At 40.2% G+C, this 20188-nt stretch overlaps 1 protein-coding gene across 1 annotated transcript; it reads left to right on the top strand.

Annotated features, from left to right (window-relative positions):
- Positions 1–3205: 3205 nt before the first annotated feature.
- LOC127156512 (E3 SUMO-protein ligase ZBED1-like) lies at positions 3206–5553 on the top strand. Its single transcript, XM_051099397.1, has 2 exons — positions 3206–3979; positions 4553–5553. Exons 1-2 carry the CDS (start codon positions 3280–3282, stop codon positions 5551–5553), a joined length of 1701 nt encoding a protein of 566 aa, XP_050955354.1. The 5' UTR covers positions 3206–3279.
- The last annotated feature ends 14635 nt before the right edge of the window (positions 5554–20188 follow it).

The raw sequence follows: 20188 nt of genomic DNA, 5'->3' as shown, positions 1-20188 counted from the left end.
ACCAAAAATTGCTTGCTGGGTTTTCTCGTCCTAATTTTACAAGTTGCAAGTTACAAAACACACGCAAAGTGCTGACCGACACTGTTCACTGGCCACTGCGGTGTTCTCCGAACGATTATTACACACAAATGTTAAACACACCCGGGACCCGAGGTAATAGATTGGGACCCGACTGGCCATTTAAAATATAGACCCGAACCCGTACGAATCCCGGGTCGGGTCCCTGGTCCTCGGGTCTCGGGTCCCGGGTCCTTCGTGAAGACCTCTACCACACACACACATGAACTCAGCAGCACTCAGCAGTATTTTCCTTTCGTTTTGGTAATCTGTTAATTAGGCTATTTAAAGTTAAATATATTTCGCGTATTCATTCATTTGATATATAGATTATGATTTGATAAAAACAGATTTTGTTATTTTAAATTTAAGTTTAACTTAATTTTTGTTGCTTGTCCACGCTCGTCCGCAGCATTCTTTCTCTTCTCCGACCCCGCAGCTCTCTCTCTCTCTCTCTCTCTCTCTCTCTCTCTCTCTCTTTCTTTCTCTCTCTCGGTGCATGCTGGGAGTGTTTGGGTGTGCGTGAGGTTTTCATGAGGGGAGGGTGATTGTTTATTTCTAAACTTCTTTTTCTAAACTTTTTTTTTTTCAGTTTTCTAATTAAAGTTTTTTGTTAGTGATAGTTAAACGTTTTTGAGGATGGCGTCACTTACGCTACCTGTTTCCCTTCGCCATGGAGTCAGGTGTGTGACGCCGAATGGGGTGAATGTGGAGGAAGTTTTGCTGGCCGTAGGAGAAGAAATTGAATATCAAAACATTCATCAGCTTCGCGTATGAACACGGCGGTAGTTGTGTTTGTAAAAGAAGAGAATCAAGTCAATCGTCTTATAAGCAGCGGAATAGTGGTGAGTGGAGACTTTATTACAGTTTCGCCGCTGGTCGCTCCAACTATTAAAGTAACTGTTTCAAATGTGCCTCTGTTCATTCAAAATCAGGAGATAGAAAGAGAGCTTTTGCGATATGGGAAGTTTGCTAGCGCAATTAAAACCGTTCCACTAGGATGTAAACATGAAGCGCTTAAACACGTAATGTCGTTTAGAAGACAGGTCTTTATGTTCTTAAATGAACAGGAGCTAGATGTGTCTTTTAGAGTTTGGCATGAAGGAAGAGCGTACATGGTGTATGCAAATACTGGAAACATTAAATGCTTTGAGTGCGGTGATATTGGGCATAAGCGATTAGCATGCCCACATAAAGTTCAAGCTGTTGAGGAAGATGGTAGACATAATGAGGAGGTTGCTGTGAATGATGTTTAAAATGTGCAGTTGGTAGATGTGGTAGATAACGAGGTTCAAGAAGTCAAGGAATTGGTAGAAGAAAATGCACTGGCTGTTACCACAATTATCGTATCGAGGAAGAGTTCTGGTAGTAAACAATCTGGCTGCTTCTATTTTGTGGCATAGGACTATTGTCATGGAGCCACCGGAAGAGTTGATTTCTAACATACAAAGGACAATAGTCAACTTTTTTTGGGATGGACAGCACTGGACTCGTGCTGCAGTTTTGTACTTGCCAGTACAGGAAGGTGGCCAAGGACTGGTGGATGTGCGAAATAGAATTCGTGCTTTCAGGATAGAAGCTGTACAGAGATTTCTATATGATAACGATGTGATATGGGGGAAAACTGCAAGTGCGATCATGAGGAGAGTCGGTGACTTTGGATTGGATAAGCAACTATTTTTAATGAATCTTGAAGAGATGAACTTATCTGAACTTACAGTCTTTTATAGATCGATGTTACAAACATGGAATAGCGTTATAAGAAAAGAACGGGATGTGGTTAGTCTAGAACAATGGGCACTGGAGGAACCACTCTTTTTTAATCCATTGATTCAAACAAGGCTGCTGTCTTCTGTGACTGTACGGAATTGTTTATTGAGGAATGGAATTGTGAAGTTGGGCCATTTATTGAATAAAGAAGGGTGGAAGTCCCTTGAAGAACTTAAAGAAGTAACAGGCTTGAGATCATTACGTCTTGTGTCAAAATTAAAGGAAGAACTTCACAATGCGTTACCAAGCGGATACAGGACATTTATTGCACTGCTCATTTCTCCTGCAATAAAGGAAGATGAAGTGGTGTAATGCCAAGCCAGCAGAGGGAGCCATCACCCGAATACTGACTGCGCGCTCCCTCTGCTGCTTCTACTGCTACTTCCTGTTTGGCAGTATTTAAGGACTCACCATGTGCTCACACATTGTGAAGTATTGCCAGTTTACCTGCCTTACCAAGCGTTTTCTGATTACTCTGATTTGTTTGCACGTGTATGATTCTGCCTCGTTTTCTGACTACCGATTTCTTGGATTACCCTTTCTGGATTGTTGAACTGTGTGGACTGATATCAAGGTTTGACCCTATTGCCTGGCTTTCTCACTACGATTTACGGATTACCCTTGGACTGTCGAAAGAGTGGACTGCTTTCTGGTTAACGACCCATTGCCTGGTTTTACGTGTATGTTTGCTGCTTTGTACAATAAACCTCTGCATATGGATTCTAACGCCGCCTCAGCGCCTTCGTTACAAGTGGTTGATGCTATTTTATTCGTTCAGACTTCTGATTTTTGTTCGTTTAAAAATGTGGGCAAAAAAAGAAATGTATAATATTACCATAAAAGCAATGCATCAAGACTCATTGAGAAAACAGCAAGTTTCAAAGTGGCCAGATTTGTTGAACCCAGAATTCCTAATAAGAGACCGGTGGAGGACCTTATATAAACCGCCGGTAGAGAAGCGCACTGGTGATTTACAATGGAGGATTATTTATGGGGCAATAGCCACAGATGTGCACGTAGCGCACATGAATACATCTGTGAAGGGGGAATGTAGATTTTGTGGGGAAAAAGAGGATTTGGAGTAGGGCTGAACGATATTCTCTTTTCACATCGACATCGCAATGTGCGCGTGAGCGATAGTCACATCGCCGGAACATACGATGTGAAGGGTAGAAGCCCATGGTGTATTAAGAGAACGGTAGCACAAAGTAAACACGAGTTTGTTGTATAGCTTGTTGCTGGGGTGACACGCACGTTCCGCGTGCCGGCACAGTGATTGGTTCGCTGTGCCGCTGCTCACCGCTCACAGCCAACATTCACTGCTAAAAATGCGCGACGAAGAGGATCCGCCGCAAAAAAAGTGATTTCGTACCAAAAAGAAAGTCGAAATCATCTATTTGGGACTATTTCGGCTACAAAAAGGAGGATGTTGACCAAAATGAGGTACTTTGTATGGAGTGTCATAAAGTTGTGGCCACAAAACATGGAAACACAACCAATTTGTCTGATCACTTAAAACGGCACCACAAAGCTCTTTACGACGAATACAAAGCCAAATCTGGATGTCAACCAAAACAAACAAATATTTGTGATGCATTTGCCAGTGTGACACCTTACCAGAAAGGTTCTCAACGACAAAAAGAAATAACAGACGCAATAACTTTTCATATCGCTAAAGATATGTTGCCATTAAATACCGTCGCCAAAGAGGGATTTAAGAAAATGATCCGAACGCTTGACAGGCGGTATGTTATACCATCCCGCACATATTTTTCCCAAGTTGCGATAAAAGAGCTGTATGAAAAATGCAAATCTAAGATTGAAGCAGAACTGTCGCACGTGGAATACTATGCAACTACAACAGACTTGTGGTCCAGCAGGACAACGGAGCCCTACATGAGTCTGACGGTCCATTTCATCACAGAGGACTTCGAGCTAAAAAGTCGCTGTTTGCAGACGGCATTTTTCCCGGAAAGTCATACAGCCGAGAATATTGCAGAGGCCCTGAGAGAAGCGGTGTCCGCTTGGGGTTTAGATGAGACACGTCAAGTCTGTATAACAACAGATAATGCAGCGAACATGGTCAAAGCTGCCGATCTGAACAAGTGGACCAGGCTACAGTGCTTCGGCCACAGACTGCATCTTGCAATTGGTGAGTAATGTCCATGATCTTTATCCAAAATAAATATAATTTTTTTACTCAGCTGTTTTACTTAATAACCTGTCCTGAACCTGACAAAAATTGTAAAATGAATTTGTTGCATGTGTGTACGTAGAGCTTTAAAACGTAAGGAAAAAACAGACACTAAACATTTAATTTTAAACAACTTATTATTGAATCAGTGGCAAAAAAATAGTTTTATGAGCACATTTGAGGAGCTCTTTTCCAAAACGCGATAACTCCATTACAATAGTTTTCAGGGAAAATTTTTTTTTTTTTACCTAGACCATGTTGTGAATTCAATTTATCCTGTTAAAATGTTTTTGCTTAGTCTGAACATGTTGATTAATGATTATTAAATCAAACGAACTATATTGTTGTTGATAAATTCAAATTTATTTTTCTTTTCAAAATGCTATAATTCCATCCATTTTTCCCAAAAATTGATGGTTGTCTTTTTTTAAAAGACTTTTGTCTTTTATTTTTCATGTTCGCAGTTATTAATAAACAATTAAAATGTCTCATTGCAATATTTTACATATTTTGTTTGTTTTCTCCGCTTAGAAAATGCAGTGAAAAAGGATGGCCGCATTGATCGTGCTATAGGAGTCTGCAAGAAGCTGGTGAGCCACTTCTCTCACAGCTGGAAGGCCAGCGACGCCCTAGCAAAAGTCCAGAAGGAACTCAGTCTACCATCACATTGTCTCATCTCAGAATGCCAAACAAGATGGGGTTCCAGACAGATGATGATCAGCAGGATATTAGAGCAGCAGCAGGCTTTAACTCAGGTCCTGTCTGCAGACAAGAAGCTGCGGCATCTAATTCCAACCTGGCAAGATATAGATGTGCTGGAATCTGTAAGCAAGTCACTGGGCCCAATGCTGGATTTCACTGATGCACTTTCAGGGGATGAATACGTCAGTGTCTCCTTTGTAAAGCCAGTTCTTCAGCTCTTCAACACTTCACTACTGGAAATGCGAGAAGAAGACACAGACCTGACCAAGAACATAAAAAAGAAGATGCTGGACTACCTCAATGAGAAATACGAAGATGATGATACTCAGAAGCTGCTAGATATGGCATCTTTTTTGGACCCCCGGTTCAAGATGGACTTCATCAGTGCAGACAAGAAGACCCAAGTTAAGGCCACAGTGGCATCACAGATGATGGAATGCCAGGAGAAATCAAGCTGCAGCACTGATGTGGAGCCCAACGTTACCAGTGCAACCCAGGCAAAGAAAGCAAAGAAGTCACTGGGAAGCTTCTTTAAACAGAGAGAAACTGAAGCAAAGGGTGATTCCTCTCTGACCCTAAAGGATGCTTTGGAAGCAGAGTTAAACACTTACCTGCTAACACCTCCAATAGACAAAGAGGAGGATCCACTTGCATGGTGGAAAGTACACAAACTAAGCTTTCCTCATCTCGCCAGACTTGCCCGCAAATACCTGTGTATTCCTGCGACAAGCTCGCCGTCAGAGAGACTTTTTAGTACTAGTGGCAACATCGTCACTTGCCACTTGTCACTTGTCTCAAGCCTGCAAAGGTTGATAGACTTGTGTTCTTAGCTAAAAACCTTGAGTAAGCAAAGCATACAGCATACATAAGCATGCATGATCATGATCATGCTAAAGAATACTCAGTTTAGTTTAAGTTTCAAGTTTTATTTCATTTTGTTTAGCCATGATTACCATGATGACCAACACTGTTTTACTTTGGCACTTTTGCTAAGAAAAGTTGACTTAAAAACAAAAGATTGTGAACCAAAATGCTTATAAGTTGTTTTATAAAAAAAAATATATTTAAGTTATGTTATGAACCAATCAGGGGGGTTGGTGTTGTAAAGCTGCTGTTTAAATGTGTTCAGCTTTTCTGTTTACAGGAATATTTTCTCTAATCTGTTTATAAGATTTAATACAAAATATATTAAAGTTTTATTTCATTTTGTTTGTTTCATATATTTAGCCATGATTATGATGACCAACACCAACACTGTTTTACTTTGGCTTAGAAAAGTTGACTTAAAAGATTGTGAACCAAAATGCTTATAAGTTGTTTTATAAAAAAATATATTTAAGTTATATTGTTGTAAACCAACCAGGGGGGTTGGTGTAAAGCTGCTGTTTTATTTAAAAATGTGTTCTGCTTTTGTGTTTACAGAAATGTTCTAATTTTGGAATAAAATATTAAGTGACCTTTTTGTCACTTGTAATGAAGCTTGCTTATTAGTGAAATTATTAATATGCAATTATTGGTAATTATTGACTTTAGCTTGGATTGATGGCTCTCAATATCGCAATATATATCGTTTGGAAAAAAATATCGCAATGTAATTTTTTTCCAATATCGTGCAGCCCTAATTTGGAGCATTTGTTTTTAAAGTGTGTGAGATTAAAAGGTATTTTTAATTTGCTTAAGAGCTGGTTTAGCAAATTTGAGGAATCGTTTTCTAACAAAGTTTTCATTGGAGGAGTAAAATATAAATTTTCAAGAAGGAAAAAAAATGTGTTTATTAAATTACCTGATTGGAACAGCTAAACTGGCAGTGTGGAAAACACAGAAAAATAAAGGTTTACAACTAGCTAATATAGATCCTGAAGAAATGTTGAAGTGGCTAATAGCAGGGAGGTTAAAGATTGAATTTGCCTATTATAGGTTGACAAATAATTTGTGGGGTTTTTGTGAAACATGGTGTGTAAATGAAGTGTTATGTATATTGTATGATGATCAGCTTGTTTTTAATTTTTGAAGGTTTTTGGAAATTGGTTTAATAGAAAAGGTTATATTGTTTAGAATTGTGAAGTAAATTGTATAAATAAATGTATTGTTAAACCTCTGTCTCTCTCTCTCTCTCCGTGTTAGTGGCACCAGTCCAGGTGTTTCCAGGAGTTATTTGTGCTATTTCTCCTTGTTGAGAGTTTGGTGTCGCACATAGATTACACCTGATTATGCATACTTATTATTTTCTCTGATTAAATGAAAAAACGTGAGTGTGTCCATCTCACACATGTAGAATCAGTCTCGGCAGTCATCTTAACCATCGAATTCCAGCAACAGGAAATAGACAAACTATTTTACACGCGGATTTTTTTCTCTGGTGCTGTTTTGCAGTGTTGCTAAATTCACTACTTAATTTGAGTTAAAATATGTCGTTGTAACTTGGGTTACATTGTAACGAGTAATATTATTACCCAAATTTGATTAGTAATGTATTACTTTTGTAATGCGTTACTCCCAGCACTGGTTGTCAGTGTATGTACCCATCTACACTGTAATGATAAAAATCCATGCAGTGGTTTTTAATTAATCTGTAAAAATAATATCCCCTTTTTCAAATCGAGCCGATCTCAGATGCCTTGACTGACATGAGCTCTTACCTCAGATCAGCTGTAACAGTCCGACCTCCATTGTTTGGATGTCGGAGCAGGGATGTAAGTTAGACAAGAATATCTCCGATTGAGCGATTGAGGTGTTGTGTTGCTGGATGTAATAATGAACATAGTGGTCGTCATTTACTCCCGACATCTGAGCCGCTGAAGATGCAGTGGATTATGTTTGTTTGTGAAGGGAATGCGCCTCCCGATCTACATATATCCGTCTATGTTCACACGAATCATTCGTGATCCAGCTTCACTTACAGCAGAAGTGAGTATAAACGTTTTTAATGAATCTCTGCAATCACCTTTCCTTATAACGTGCTACACTCTAGAAAAAGCTGGGTTAAAAACAACCCAATTTGGCTTATTTTGGCAACCCAGCACTGGGTCAAAAAGGGATAAACCGAACGATGGGTTGTTTTGACCCAGCAAGTTGGGTTGAATATTTGCATGCATGTGAAAAGAAATACAGAAAAAGTATGGCATTAGCAGGTACAGAGTTTATAAATGAAGCACTGAACATTTGCTGACTATAACAGTTAAGACCAAATTTGACTTTTTTGGTAAATTTTGTATATTGTATAAAACTACTAAACACTATTTTACAATAGTTGTACAATTAGTTTAATAGTTTGTTTGTTTTTTTACACAAACTATTCTGGCATAACTAGCACTAATAAACCACAACATTAACACTGCAATTATAACATGTAACACAAGCAAATGTGTAAAGTATTGTGAGCATGTGTATGAATGAGTGTGAACTCCATTTCTACTAAAAAACACAGAACAAGCATTTGACATTTTGTTTTTACAGACTATACACTTACAGTTTGTTTCATAGTCCATGATCACATACAGAACATGCATCACTGCCAGTTTTCTTTATGTCTTTAAGATAATTGATGTAGTCATGAAGACCCATCAGCTCAGCAAAGGCGTGCGACATCTTTGACATTATCCAGGGCGGCCTCCTCCTTTAAAACCACTGTTGCATCAGTTTGAGGGAAAGATCATTTCTCCTGTTTGTCCCGCATCCATCCCAGTCACCACCTGCTCTTCATCAGTGGCCTAAAACAGAAAAACATTTAAAAAAGAAAACATTTAGTTAAAATGTAACCATTTTCAAACAGAGGTGCATCCAATTCTGTAAGGATGGGTAACTAGACTGTTTTATCATTTCAACCATATTGTGTGGTTGTGTATTGTCTTTGTCTACCACAGAATACTACAATAGCAGACAACGGTAACATTTATTTTCTAAAAATAACTCGCATCACTTGCCTTAAACCGTCTTTCCCTCTCTTCTGAAAAAGCTGAGCAGATCACCTCCACAAGTCTCACAAGTTGGTTTACTGCACTGAAAAACACAGACATCAGTGGTTTAACTAAAATGTGAACAAGTCATCATACTGTTGTTGCATCAAAATGTGAAGTAAACAGGCAGGAGACAACAGAAACATTTATTTTCTACAAATAACTCATATCAATCAAAAAAAGAATGAATCTATCCTGTCTCTGGCTTTGAACATCTACATAAAACATATTTATTCTTAGACACAAAAATAAATGAATAAAACAAAGATAACATTGAACATGAAATATTGTATATACCAATAAAAATGAAAAAGTATTTTTGTTTTGACTAATCACCTTTGAGAACAGATGCAGGACTGTTAGGGTGATCACTTACAACAGTGGTGTCCTGAAGGACCAACAGTTCAGCTCCAACCCGTCCACACGCCTGCTTGGAAGTTTGTGGTAATCCTGAAGACTGTGATCGGCTGGTTCAGCTGCACATGATTGGGGCTGGAGCTAAACTTTGCAATGGAAGTCAATACTCAAAAGACAAAGAAGACAAATGCTACACTAATGGTATAAAACCAATAAATAACACTATGTACAATAATATCTGAGAATGTAAAAGGAAGAAAAAATAAAATAAGTCAAGCATTACACAGGTTACAGTTATACAGTCAAGAGAAATCATAATATATGAATATGCGACCTTAATATTATTACCTGGGCTATATGTTTTTTTACTTTCATTATCCAGCTTATTTTTCAATGCAGAAGTAAGCTGTTTTCTGGTAATGTGTTAGACGTCCGGTTCATAATCCACCATAGGGAAATAACTATAAGAATATCGATAAGAATATCGAAGTGCAGTAAACGGTAAAACAGTTTGCACTACAAACCAGTGTGTTCATAATTAAGATAATACAATAAAATAATATGGTAAGACACACCAGTTTGCAATATCAAGCAGCAAAATGAGCTTTTCGTGCAGCTAAAAATAGCTGGAAGTGGATGAGACCGGAAACCAGACACAAAAAACCCCACTCTGAACGCACTCTTATGGGAAAAATAAGGTGGATATAACGCTTTTAACAGTACAGAACTGTGACAAAGCAACTGTACGGTATTGAATAGGAAATAGTGCATCAATAATGCAAAAGGGAAACAGTAAACACTCAATTTTCAGTTAAAGGCAGTTCATCATTGGATTCAATAATGTCATCAGGTCTTCACTGAGGATCCGTCTCTGGGGCTCATCTAGTCGATGTGGTCTCCGCTGACATTCAGGGCTGTAGAGGTCGTTTCTAGGTGCTGATCCACCGTTTGGGCTGGGTACGGACTGGATCTGGTGGTTAAGGTGACTTGGAATAAGATAAAAAAGAAACAGACTAATATTAGCGTAGATGCCATTCTTCTGACCATGCACTGAGTACATCGGGTGTTATGGGAAGTGTTCCCGGTTCCGGTTGACCTAATTAATGCCGCCTAACAATCCTTTAACGGATTTGAATTATAGGAATATGTTGATGTGTTACGTGTAAGCAAGGTTAAAGAGATGGGTCTTTAATCTAGATTTAAACTGACAGAGTGTGTCTGCGTCCCGAACAGTGTTGGGTAGATTGTTCCAGAGTTTGGGCGCTAGATAAGAAAATGATCTGCCGCCCGCGGTTGATTTTGATATTCTCGGTATTATCAAATTGCCAGAGTCTTGAGAACGCAGCGGACGTGAGGGACTATAATGTGATAAGAGCTCGCTCAGGTACTGAGGAGCTAAACCATTCAGGGCTTTATAAGTAATTAGCAAGATTTAAAATCTACACTATGTTTAATAGGGAGCCAGTGCAGTGTTGACAGAACCGGGCTAATATGATCATACTTTCTGGTTCTAGTAAGAACTCTAGCTGCTGCATTTTGGACCAGCTGGAGTTTGTTTATTAAGTGAGCAGAACAACCACCCAATAAAGCATTACAATAATCTAACCGTGAGGTCATAAACGCATGAATTAATGTTTCAGCATTTGACATTAAGAGCATATGTCGTAGTTTAGATATATTTTTGAGATGGAAAAATGCAGTTTTGCAAATGCTAGAGATGTGGTTTTAGAAGGAAAGATTACTATTAAATAGCACACCTAGGTTCCTAACTGATGATGAAGAAATATAGAGCTGAGTATCATCAGTATAACAGTGAAAGCTAACACCATATTTCCTGATGATATCACCCAAGGGTAACATGTAAAGCAAAAAGAGTAATGGTCCTAGTACTGAGCCTTGCGGTACTCCATACTGCACTTGTGATCGATATGATACCTCTTCATTTACTGCCACAAATTGATAGCGGTCAGATAAGTACGATTTGAACCATGCCAATGCACTACCACTAATGCCAGCATAATTTTCAAGTCTGTTCAAGAGAATGTTGTGGTCAACAATATCAAACGCAGCACTAAGATCCAGTAGCACTAACAGAGAGATACAACCACGATCAGATGACAAGAGCAGATCATTTGTAACTCTAATAAGAGCAGTCTCAGTATGGTACGGTCTAAAACCTGAATGAAAGGAACATAATTGTGAAGATACCACCTTTTCTAGTATCTTTGACAGAAAAGGGAGATTCGAGATTGGTCTGTAATTAATTAATTCGTTGGGGTCCAGTTGTGGTTTTTTAATGAGAGGCTTAATAGCAGCCAGTTTGAAGGTTTTGGGGACATATCCTAATGACAGTTTCGGGATCTATATAAAATAATCAACTAATGTCCTTTGCTTTACTAATGCACATTTTGTTATTTTTGTAAAGCTTTTGTAACATTATACACTATACCATGTTACAAATGATTTCTATTTCAGATAAATGCAGTTCTTCTGAAGAAACCTGAAACAATTCTGCTGAGCTGTTTTCAATGTTTATTTTTTAGCAGCAAATCAGAATATTAGAATGATTTTTAACAGAAATATAAAACATTTTAAATGGTAAAAGTATTTCGAAACATTACGGTTTTGCTGTACTTTGGAAGAGACGTCTTTAACAAACATGAACAATCTTACTGTTCAAAAACTTTTGACTGATAGTGTTTAACAAAAGACTGTAACCCGAACTAAACCAGAGCCACAGAGTCCTAAGAAAACTCAGATACACTGCGGAAAAACAAAATAGATATTTCTGACAACACTGTTGAGAAGCCTGAAAGATTCTGGGCTTTTGAAAAAGCATTTGGGGCTCGAGTCCCAAAAACCACATTTGAGCCACTTCAGAACATGATTATAAAATATAAATAAAACTATTATTGAGTATTTTATGTCCACACATAGCCTAATGCTTTCTATATGTGAAAATGGCAGCACAGCAGCACTCATGCTAAAACTCACAATGTATGTGGTGTTGATTTATATTCAGTATAGTAACATGTGCTTGTTTTATTGTTAAAAATAATACCCAGAGTATGACACTCAGTATCTACTAATGCATTTTTTTATCCAGCTTTGTCTGACAAAGATAAAAAAGATTGTTTAATTTACTCTGCAGTGTTTTTATACACAAAAAAATCATTCAAAGTGAATATTTTATTAGAAATGTTCACATGCTTTATTTGATGTAGTGATGACAGAGAAACACGAGCACGTGTAATGTGCTTCTCTGCTACTATGTGCTTTGTGTCTAATGGTTCCTTTTGACTACATCAGACGTCTTGGGAGACAAACGGCACATGCTGGAGCTCTCAGATGAGAACGTGAGGAGCACAAGTCTGCATCCTGATACAGTGATGTGCTCCAGTGGCGTCTAGACTGTGGAAGGAGGGAGCTGAAGTTGGAGGATCTTACTGCTGAGTGCGAGGATGCTGGATGAAGGTTTCAGTGTAGGCTTATAATCACTTCTTTGTTCCAGATAAATACATTATGATCCACAAATAAATGTTACACAACTCTGCCTGGCCTTCATTTACGTTACTCTTTCTGTGCATTTGTGAATCACAGCGCACATCTGTGGACTGCAAAACATTTCTAGTGTCAAGACGTGCAAGCAAATCCACAGACCGGTGGACCAAGGTCAACAAAAACGAAAGCAATTGATCAAAATCATTTTCCCAAAACAATTACTGAAAAACAAAGTGAAATAAAACATTTTATCAGTACTGCAAGTTTGACTAAAATAAATGCTGTGGGACGAGGGTTTGAGTCCCAGGTGTGATTTGTATGTGGTATAAAGTGAGCAAGAGTCGATATCATGCTTAAGATAAAAAATACATCTAATATTACATTACAGTACAATATTACTGTGTTATTATCAAATTGCATTTGCCATTCAGTCTAAAGCTTTTAAATATGACTTTATATTAATAATACATTTCCCCAAGAAAAATACACATGGATATATTTATGACATTTGTTTGCAGAAGTGTGGCATCACACCCTGAACTCCTGTAAATAGGCGCAATTAAAGAGTTGTGTTGATGTAACGAATGATCCACTGAAGGTGAGTAGGGAGCCATGGCGGAGCAGGCAGAGCAGGGACATGGACAGACCACTTGACTGTGACAGAGCGGGCAGTGAGTTCATGAATGGCCTCCATGGCCGTGACAGGAGAGGCAGTGAGTTCCTGGATGGGTGCCACCCCCTTGGAAGATTCTGCAGCCAAGGCTGGCACCTCTAGGGGTTCTGCAATGGACGCCGCATCCTCAGGAGGTTCTGCAGCAGGAGTCGCACCCCTGGAGACACTGGTGTGAATCCGTGGGCAGGAGAGACTTCTGGGAAAAACTTGTGGATAGGAGAGGCCTCTGGGACAAACTTGTGGACAGACGAGGCCTCTGGAGTGCAGTGTGCAGCCCATACACTCAAAATGGTAATGGCCATCACGGGCAGTGCAGTAGACAGAGGGATGTCCTCTGGGCTTGAGATCATAGGGATCCCAGCCGCACATGCTGACATCAGTGATGGGTCCATCACACTGGCAGTCATGACATGACATGGCTCTGGGAGATCAGACGAGACACGGCGTGGCTCTGGGAGATCAGACGAGACACGGCGTGGCTGTGGGAGATCAGACGAGGCAAGGCGTGGCTCTGGGAGATCAGATGAGGCATGTCTGGCTGTGGGAGATCAGACGAGACATGGCGTCTCCCACGGTGTGGAGCCACGCCGTGTGGCTGGCTCTGATCTTCCAGAGCCATGTCATGTCATGACTGCCAGTGTGATAGACCCACCACTGATGTGAACGCGTGCGGCTGGGATCCCTGTGATCTCAAGCCCAGAGGACATCCCTTTGTCTACTGCACTGCCCATGATGGTCATTGCCATTTTGAATGTGTGATCTGAACACTGCACTCCAGAGGCCTCGTCTGTCCATGAGTCTACTCCAGAGGCCCCTCCTGTCCACGAGTTTGTCCCAGATGCCTCTCTTGTCCACGGATTCGCGCCAGTGTCTCCAGAGGTGGCAGCTCCTGCTGCAGAACCTCCTGAGGATGCGGCGTCCACTGCAGATCCCCGAGAGGTGGCAGCTTTGGCTGCAGAATCTTCCAAGGGGGTGGCACCCATCCAGGAACTCACTGCCTCTTCTGTTACGGCCAAGGAGGCCATTCATGAACTCACTGCCTGGTCTGTCATGGTCAAGTGGTTTGTCGATGTTCCTGCTCTGCCATGGCTCCCTACTCACCTTTAGTGGATCATTCGTTACAGAATACACGACCGAAGAAATGAACCCTGCTGTCGGTGAGTCCGTTCATGCCAAGTCAAGTCTTTCGCTTTACAGTCAGGATGGAAACAGATTCATTTTGCATTCCTGAAGAGAATTTTCTATGGGCTCTTTGTTTTGTTAAACTGTCACCGTCCCACAGGTGCCGTTTTTCCCTGTCACTTATTTTAGTAATTATTGTAAATTAGATATCAGTCGAAAACTCAAAATTCATCCTGTGAAAGCCATTTTAAAAATCTTATAAACTTATTTATAACATATGGCTTTAACAATTTTATAATCAAAAATATTTTATATAATAACCTGCTGATTTATAGCCAAATGTTATTGGTTATAGTGAGAACATGCTATGATTGGCCAGCAGTAGACGGTGGGTGGAGTCCACTAGGGCTGTCACAATTCCTCGATTTTATGCGAGTGCTCGATTTGAAAAAAAATCCTTGATTACATTTTGCCCAGTTCGAGTTAATGGCGAAATACAGGAAGTGGCAAATTCCAAACGCAAGAATCCATGAAACATATTATTAGAATGTTTTCTAAAGCTGCGTGATAAATTAGATCCTAAAAATCACAATAAAGCATAATGCTATTGTGAAATCACAAATGCTAATATTCAATTAAATATATGCACTTTACTTATTTTACATGCGTGTAGGGAACTATTATCATTTACAGAGCATCTCAAACTCCATTTCTATGATTTTGGATTTATAATAACATTAATCTGGGAACCCGATGTGCATCATTTCATCATATTTTTAAGGTAAAATCATTTATAAACCTACGCATACACAGCGGAATACACCATTATCTTTCTCAATATCTGTACATTAGATCTATTGTTCGCAATATATTTTTTGCTTTAAAGTCCCCCTGTAGTGAAAATAAAGATTTTTATGTTGTTTATTTGTCTGTGTGGTGTTTTTAATATGCTTTTAGACAAACCATGTGCCAGTCCATTAATCAACACTGAGTATTTTCTCCTTAAAACTGTAGTTTCCCAAAGGCTGTCCCAGAAATACAGTTTGAAACAGCCCCTTTTTTCATGTCAAAGATAGATTCCTATCATTAGTATGCAAAATATACCAATATGATTATTAGCACAAAACGTTGATTAAATATTAAACAGGCCATTAAATAGAGCACACAGAGCATTAAATAAAGCACGCAGGGAATTAAATAGTGTATGTAGGGCATTAAATGGAGCACGTAGGGCATTAAATGGTGTATGTAGGGCATTAAATGGAGCACGTAGGGCATTAAATATAGGGCATTAAATGGAGCACGTAGGGCATTAAATGGAGCACGTAGGGCATTAAATGGAGCACGTAGGGCATTAAATGGAGCACTTAGGGCATTAAATGGAGCACGTAGGGCATTAAATGGTGTATGTAGGGCATTAAATGGAGCACGTAGGGCATTAAATGGAGCACGTAGGGCATTAAATGGAGCACGTAGGGCATTAAATGGTGTATGTAGGGCATTAAATGGAGCACCTAGGGCATTAAATGGAGCACGTAGGGCATTAAATGGTGTATGTAGGGCATTAAATGGAGCATGTAGGGCATTAAATGGAGCACGTAGGGCATTAAATGGTGTATGTAGGGCATTAAATGGAGCACGTAGGGCATTAAATGGTGTATGTAGGGCATTAAATGGAGCACGTAGGGCATTTAAATGGAGCATTAACGTAGGGCATTAAATGGAGCACGTAGGGCATTAAATGGAGCATGTAGGGCATTAAATGGTGTATGTAGGGCATTAAATGTAGGGCATTAAATGGTATGTAGGGCATTAAATGGAGCACGTAGGGCATTAAATGGTGCACGTAGGGCATTAAATGGAGCACGTAGGGCATTAAATGGAGCACGTAGGGCATTAAATGGAGCACGTAGGGCATTAAATGGAGCACGTAGGGCATTAAATGGTGTATGTAGGGCATTAAATGGAGCACGTAGGGCATTAAATGGAGCACGTAGGGCATTAAATGGTGTATGTAGGGCATTAAATGGAGCACGTAGGGCATTAAATGGTGTATGTAGGGCATTTAAATGGAGCACGTAGGGCATTAAATGGAGCACGTAGGGCATGTAGGGCATTAAATGGAGCACGTAGGGCATTAAATGGAGCATGTAGGCATTAAATTAAATGGAGCACGTAGGGCATTAAATAAATAGGGCATTAAATGTAGGGCATTAAATGTAGGGCATTAAATGGAGGGCATTAAATGGAGCACGTAGGGCATTAAATGGAGCAGGGTAGGGCATTAAATGGAGCACGTAGGGCATTAAATGGAGCACGTAGGGCATTAAATGGAGCACGTAGGGCATTAAATGGAGCACGTAGGGCATTAAATGGAGCATGTAGGGCATTAAATGGAGCACGTAGGGCATTAAATGGAGCACGTAGGGCATTAAATGGAGCATGTAGGGCATTAAATGGAGCACGTAGGGCATTAAATGGAGCACGTAGGGCATTAAATGGAGCACGTAGGGCATTAAATGGAGTAGGGCATTAAATGGAGCATGTAGGGCATTAAATGGAGTAGGGCATTAAATGGAGTAGGGCATTAAATGGAGCACGTAGGGCATTAAATGGAGCATGTAGGGCATTAAATGGAGCATGTAGGGCATTAAATGGAGTAGGGCATTAAATGGAGCATGTAGGGCATTAAATGGGCATGTAGGGCATTAAATGGAGCATGTAGGGCATTAAATGGAGCATAGGGCATTAAATGGAGCATGTAGGGCATTAAATGGAGTAGGGCATTAAATGGAGTAGGGCATTAAATGGAGCACGTAGGGCATTAAATGGAGTAGGGCATTAAATGGAGTAGGGCATTAAATGGAGCATGTAGGGCATTAAATGGAGTAGGGCATTAAATGGAGCATGTAGGGCATTAAATGGAGTAGGGCATTAAATGGAGCAGTAGGGCATTAAATGGAGCATGTAGGGCATTAAATGGAGCACGTAGGGCATTAAATGGAGCATGTAGGGGCATTAAATGGGGCATTAAATGTAGGGCATTAAATGGAGCATGTAGGGCATTAAATGGAGTAGGGCATTAAAATGTAGGGCATTAAATGGGCAGTAGGGCATTAAATGGAGCACGTAGGGCATTAAATGGAGTAGGGCATTAAATGGAGGGCATTATAGGGCATTAAATGGAGCATGTAGGGCATTAAATGGGCATGTAGGGCATTAAATGGGTATGTAGGGCATGTAGGGCATTAAATGGAGCATGTAGGGCATTAAATGGAGCATGTAGGGCATTAAATGGAGCACGTAGGGCATTAAATGGAGCATGTAGGGCATTAAATGGGGTAGGGCATTAAATGGGCATGTAGGGCATTAAATGGAGCATGTAGGGCATTAAATGGAGCATGTAGGGCATTAAATGGAGCACGTAGGGCATTAAATGGAGCACGTAGGGCATTAAATGGAGCATGTAGGGCATTAAATGGAGCACGTAGGGCATTAAATGGAGCATGTAGGGCATTAAATGGGCATTAAATGGAGTAGGGCATTAAAATGTAGGGCATTAAATGGAGCATGTAGGGCATTAAATGGAGGGCATTAAATGTAGTAGGGCATTAAATGGAGCATGTAGGGCATTAAATGGAGCACGTAGGGCATTAAATAGAGCACGTAGGGCATTAAATGGAGTAGGGCATTAAATGGAGCACGTAGGGCATTAAATAGAGCACGTAGGGCATTAAATACGTAGGGCATTAAATGGTGCATGTAGGGCATTAAATGGAGCATGTAGGGCATTAAATGGTAGGGCATTAAATGGAGTAGGGCATTAGTAGGGCATTAAATGGAGCATGTAGGGCATTAAATGGAGCATGTAGGGCATTAAATGGAGCAGTAGGGCATTAAATGGGCATGTAGGGCATTAAATGGAGCACGTAGGGCATTAAATGGAGCATGTAGGGCATTAAATGGAGCAGTAGGGCATTAAATGGAGCATGTAGGGCATTAAATGCATGTAGGGCATTAAATGGAGTAGGGCATTAAATGGAGCATGTAGGGCATTAAATGGAGTAGGGCATTAAATGGAGCATGTAGGGCATTAAATGGAGCATGTAGGGCATTAAATGCAGTAGGGCATTAAATGGAGCACGTAGGGCATTAAATGGAGTAGGGCATTATGTAGGGCAGGGCATTAAATGGAGCATGTAGGGCATTAAATGGAGTAGGGCATTAAATGGGCATGTAGGGCATTAAATGGTAGGGCATTAAATGTAGGGCATTAAATGCATGTAGGGCATTAAATTAAATGTAGGGCATTAAATGGAGTAGGGCATTAAAATGTAGGGCATTAAATGGAGCATGTAGGGCATTAAATGGAGCATGTAGGGCATTAAATGGAGCATGTAGGGCATTAAATGGAGCATTAAATGGTAGGGCATTAAATGGAGCATGTAGGGCATTAAATGGGCAGTAGGGCATTAAATGGAGCACGTAGGGCATTTAAATAGGGCATAAAATAGTAGGGCATTAAATGGAGCATGTAGGGCATTAAAATAGGGCATTAAATGTAGGGCATTAAATGGAGCACGTAGGGCATTAAATGGGAGTAGGGCATTAAATGGAGCATGTAGGGCATTAAATGGAGCACGTAGGGCATTAAATGGAGCATGTAGGGCATTAAATGGAGCACGTAGGGCATTAAATGGTAGGGCATTAAATGGGTAGGGCATTAAATGGATGTAGGGCATGTAGGGCATTAAATGGAGCATGTAGGGCATTAAATGGAGCACGTAGGGCATTAAATGGAGCACGTAGGGCATTAAAAGCATGTAGGGTAAATGTAGGGCATTAAATGGAGCACGTAGGGCATTAAATGGAGTAGGGTAGGGCATTAAAATAGGGTAGGGCATTAAATGGAGCACGTAGGGCATTAAATGGGCATTAAATGTAGGGCATTAAATGGAGCATGTAGGGCATTAAATGGAGCATGTAGGGCATTAAATGGGTAGGGCATTAAACGTAGGGCATTAAATGGAGGGCATTAAACGTAGGGCATTAAATGGGCATGTAGGGCATTAAATGGAGCACGTAGGGCATTAAATGGAGCACGTAGGGCATTAAATGGAGCATGTAGGGCATTAAATGGAGCATGTAGGGCATTAAATAGAGCACGTAGGGCATTAAATGGAGCACGTAGGGCATTAAATGTAGGGCATTAAATGGAGCATGTAGGGCATTAAATGGAGCACGTAGGGCATTAAATGGAGCACGTAGGGCATTAAATGGAGCATGTAGGGCATTAAATGGAGCATGTAGGGCATTAAATGGAGCATGTAGGGCATTAAATGGAGCACGTAGGGCATTAAATGGAGCACGTAGGGCATTAAATGGAGCATGTAGGGCATTAAATGGAGCATGTAGGGCATTAAATGGAGCATGTAGGGCATTAAATGGAGCACGTAGGGCATTAAATGGAGCATGTAGGGCATTAAATGGAGCATGTAGGGCATTAAATGGAGCACGTAGGGCATTAAATGGAGCACGTAGGGCATTTAAATGGAGCACGTAGGGCATTAAATGGTGTATGTAGGGCATTAAATGGAGCATGTAGGGCATTAAATGGAGCATGTAGGGCATTAAATGGAGCACGTAGGGCATTAAATGGAGCATGTAGGGCATTAAATAGAGCACGTAGGGCATTAAATGGAGCATGTAGGGCATTAAATGGTGTAGGGCATTAAATAGAGCACGTAGGGCATTAAATGGAGCACGTAGGGCATTAAATAGAGCACGTAGGGCATTAAATGGAGCATGTAGGGCATTAAATGGTGTAGGGCATTAAATGGAGCATGTAGGGCATTA

Source organism: Labeo rohita, chromosome 25 (genome assembly GCF_022985175.1).
Source record: "Labeo rohita strain BAU-BD-2019 chromosome 25, IGBB_LRoh.1.0, whole genome shotgun sequence".
Classification (NCBI taxonomy): domain Eukaryota; kingdom Metazoa; phylum Chordata; class Actinopteri; order Cypriniformes; family Cyprinidae; genus Labeo; species Labeo rohita.
Note: the sequence above shows the minus strand (reverse complement) of the source record. Positions and strands in the feature narration are given on the sequence as shown.

What these genes read in the sequence shown, in the direction of transcription:
- LOC127156512 (XM_051099397.1), top strand. Translation starts at nt 3,280, where the DNA reads ATGGAGTGTCATAAAGTTGTGGCCACAAAACATGGAAACACAACCAAT. An exon ending in CAGACTGCATCTTGCAATTG is followed by an intron (nt 3,980 to 4,552) that starts GTGAGTAATGTC and finishes TTCTCCGCTTAG; the next exon opens with AAAATGCAGTGAAAAAGGAT.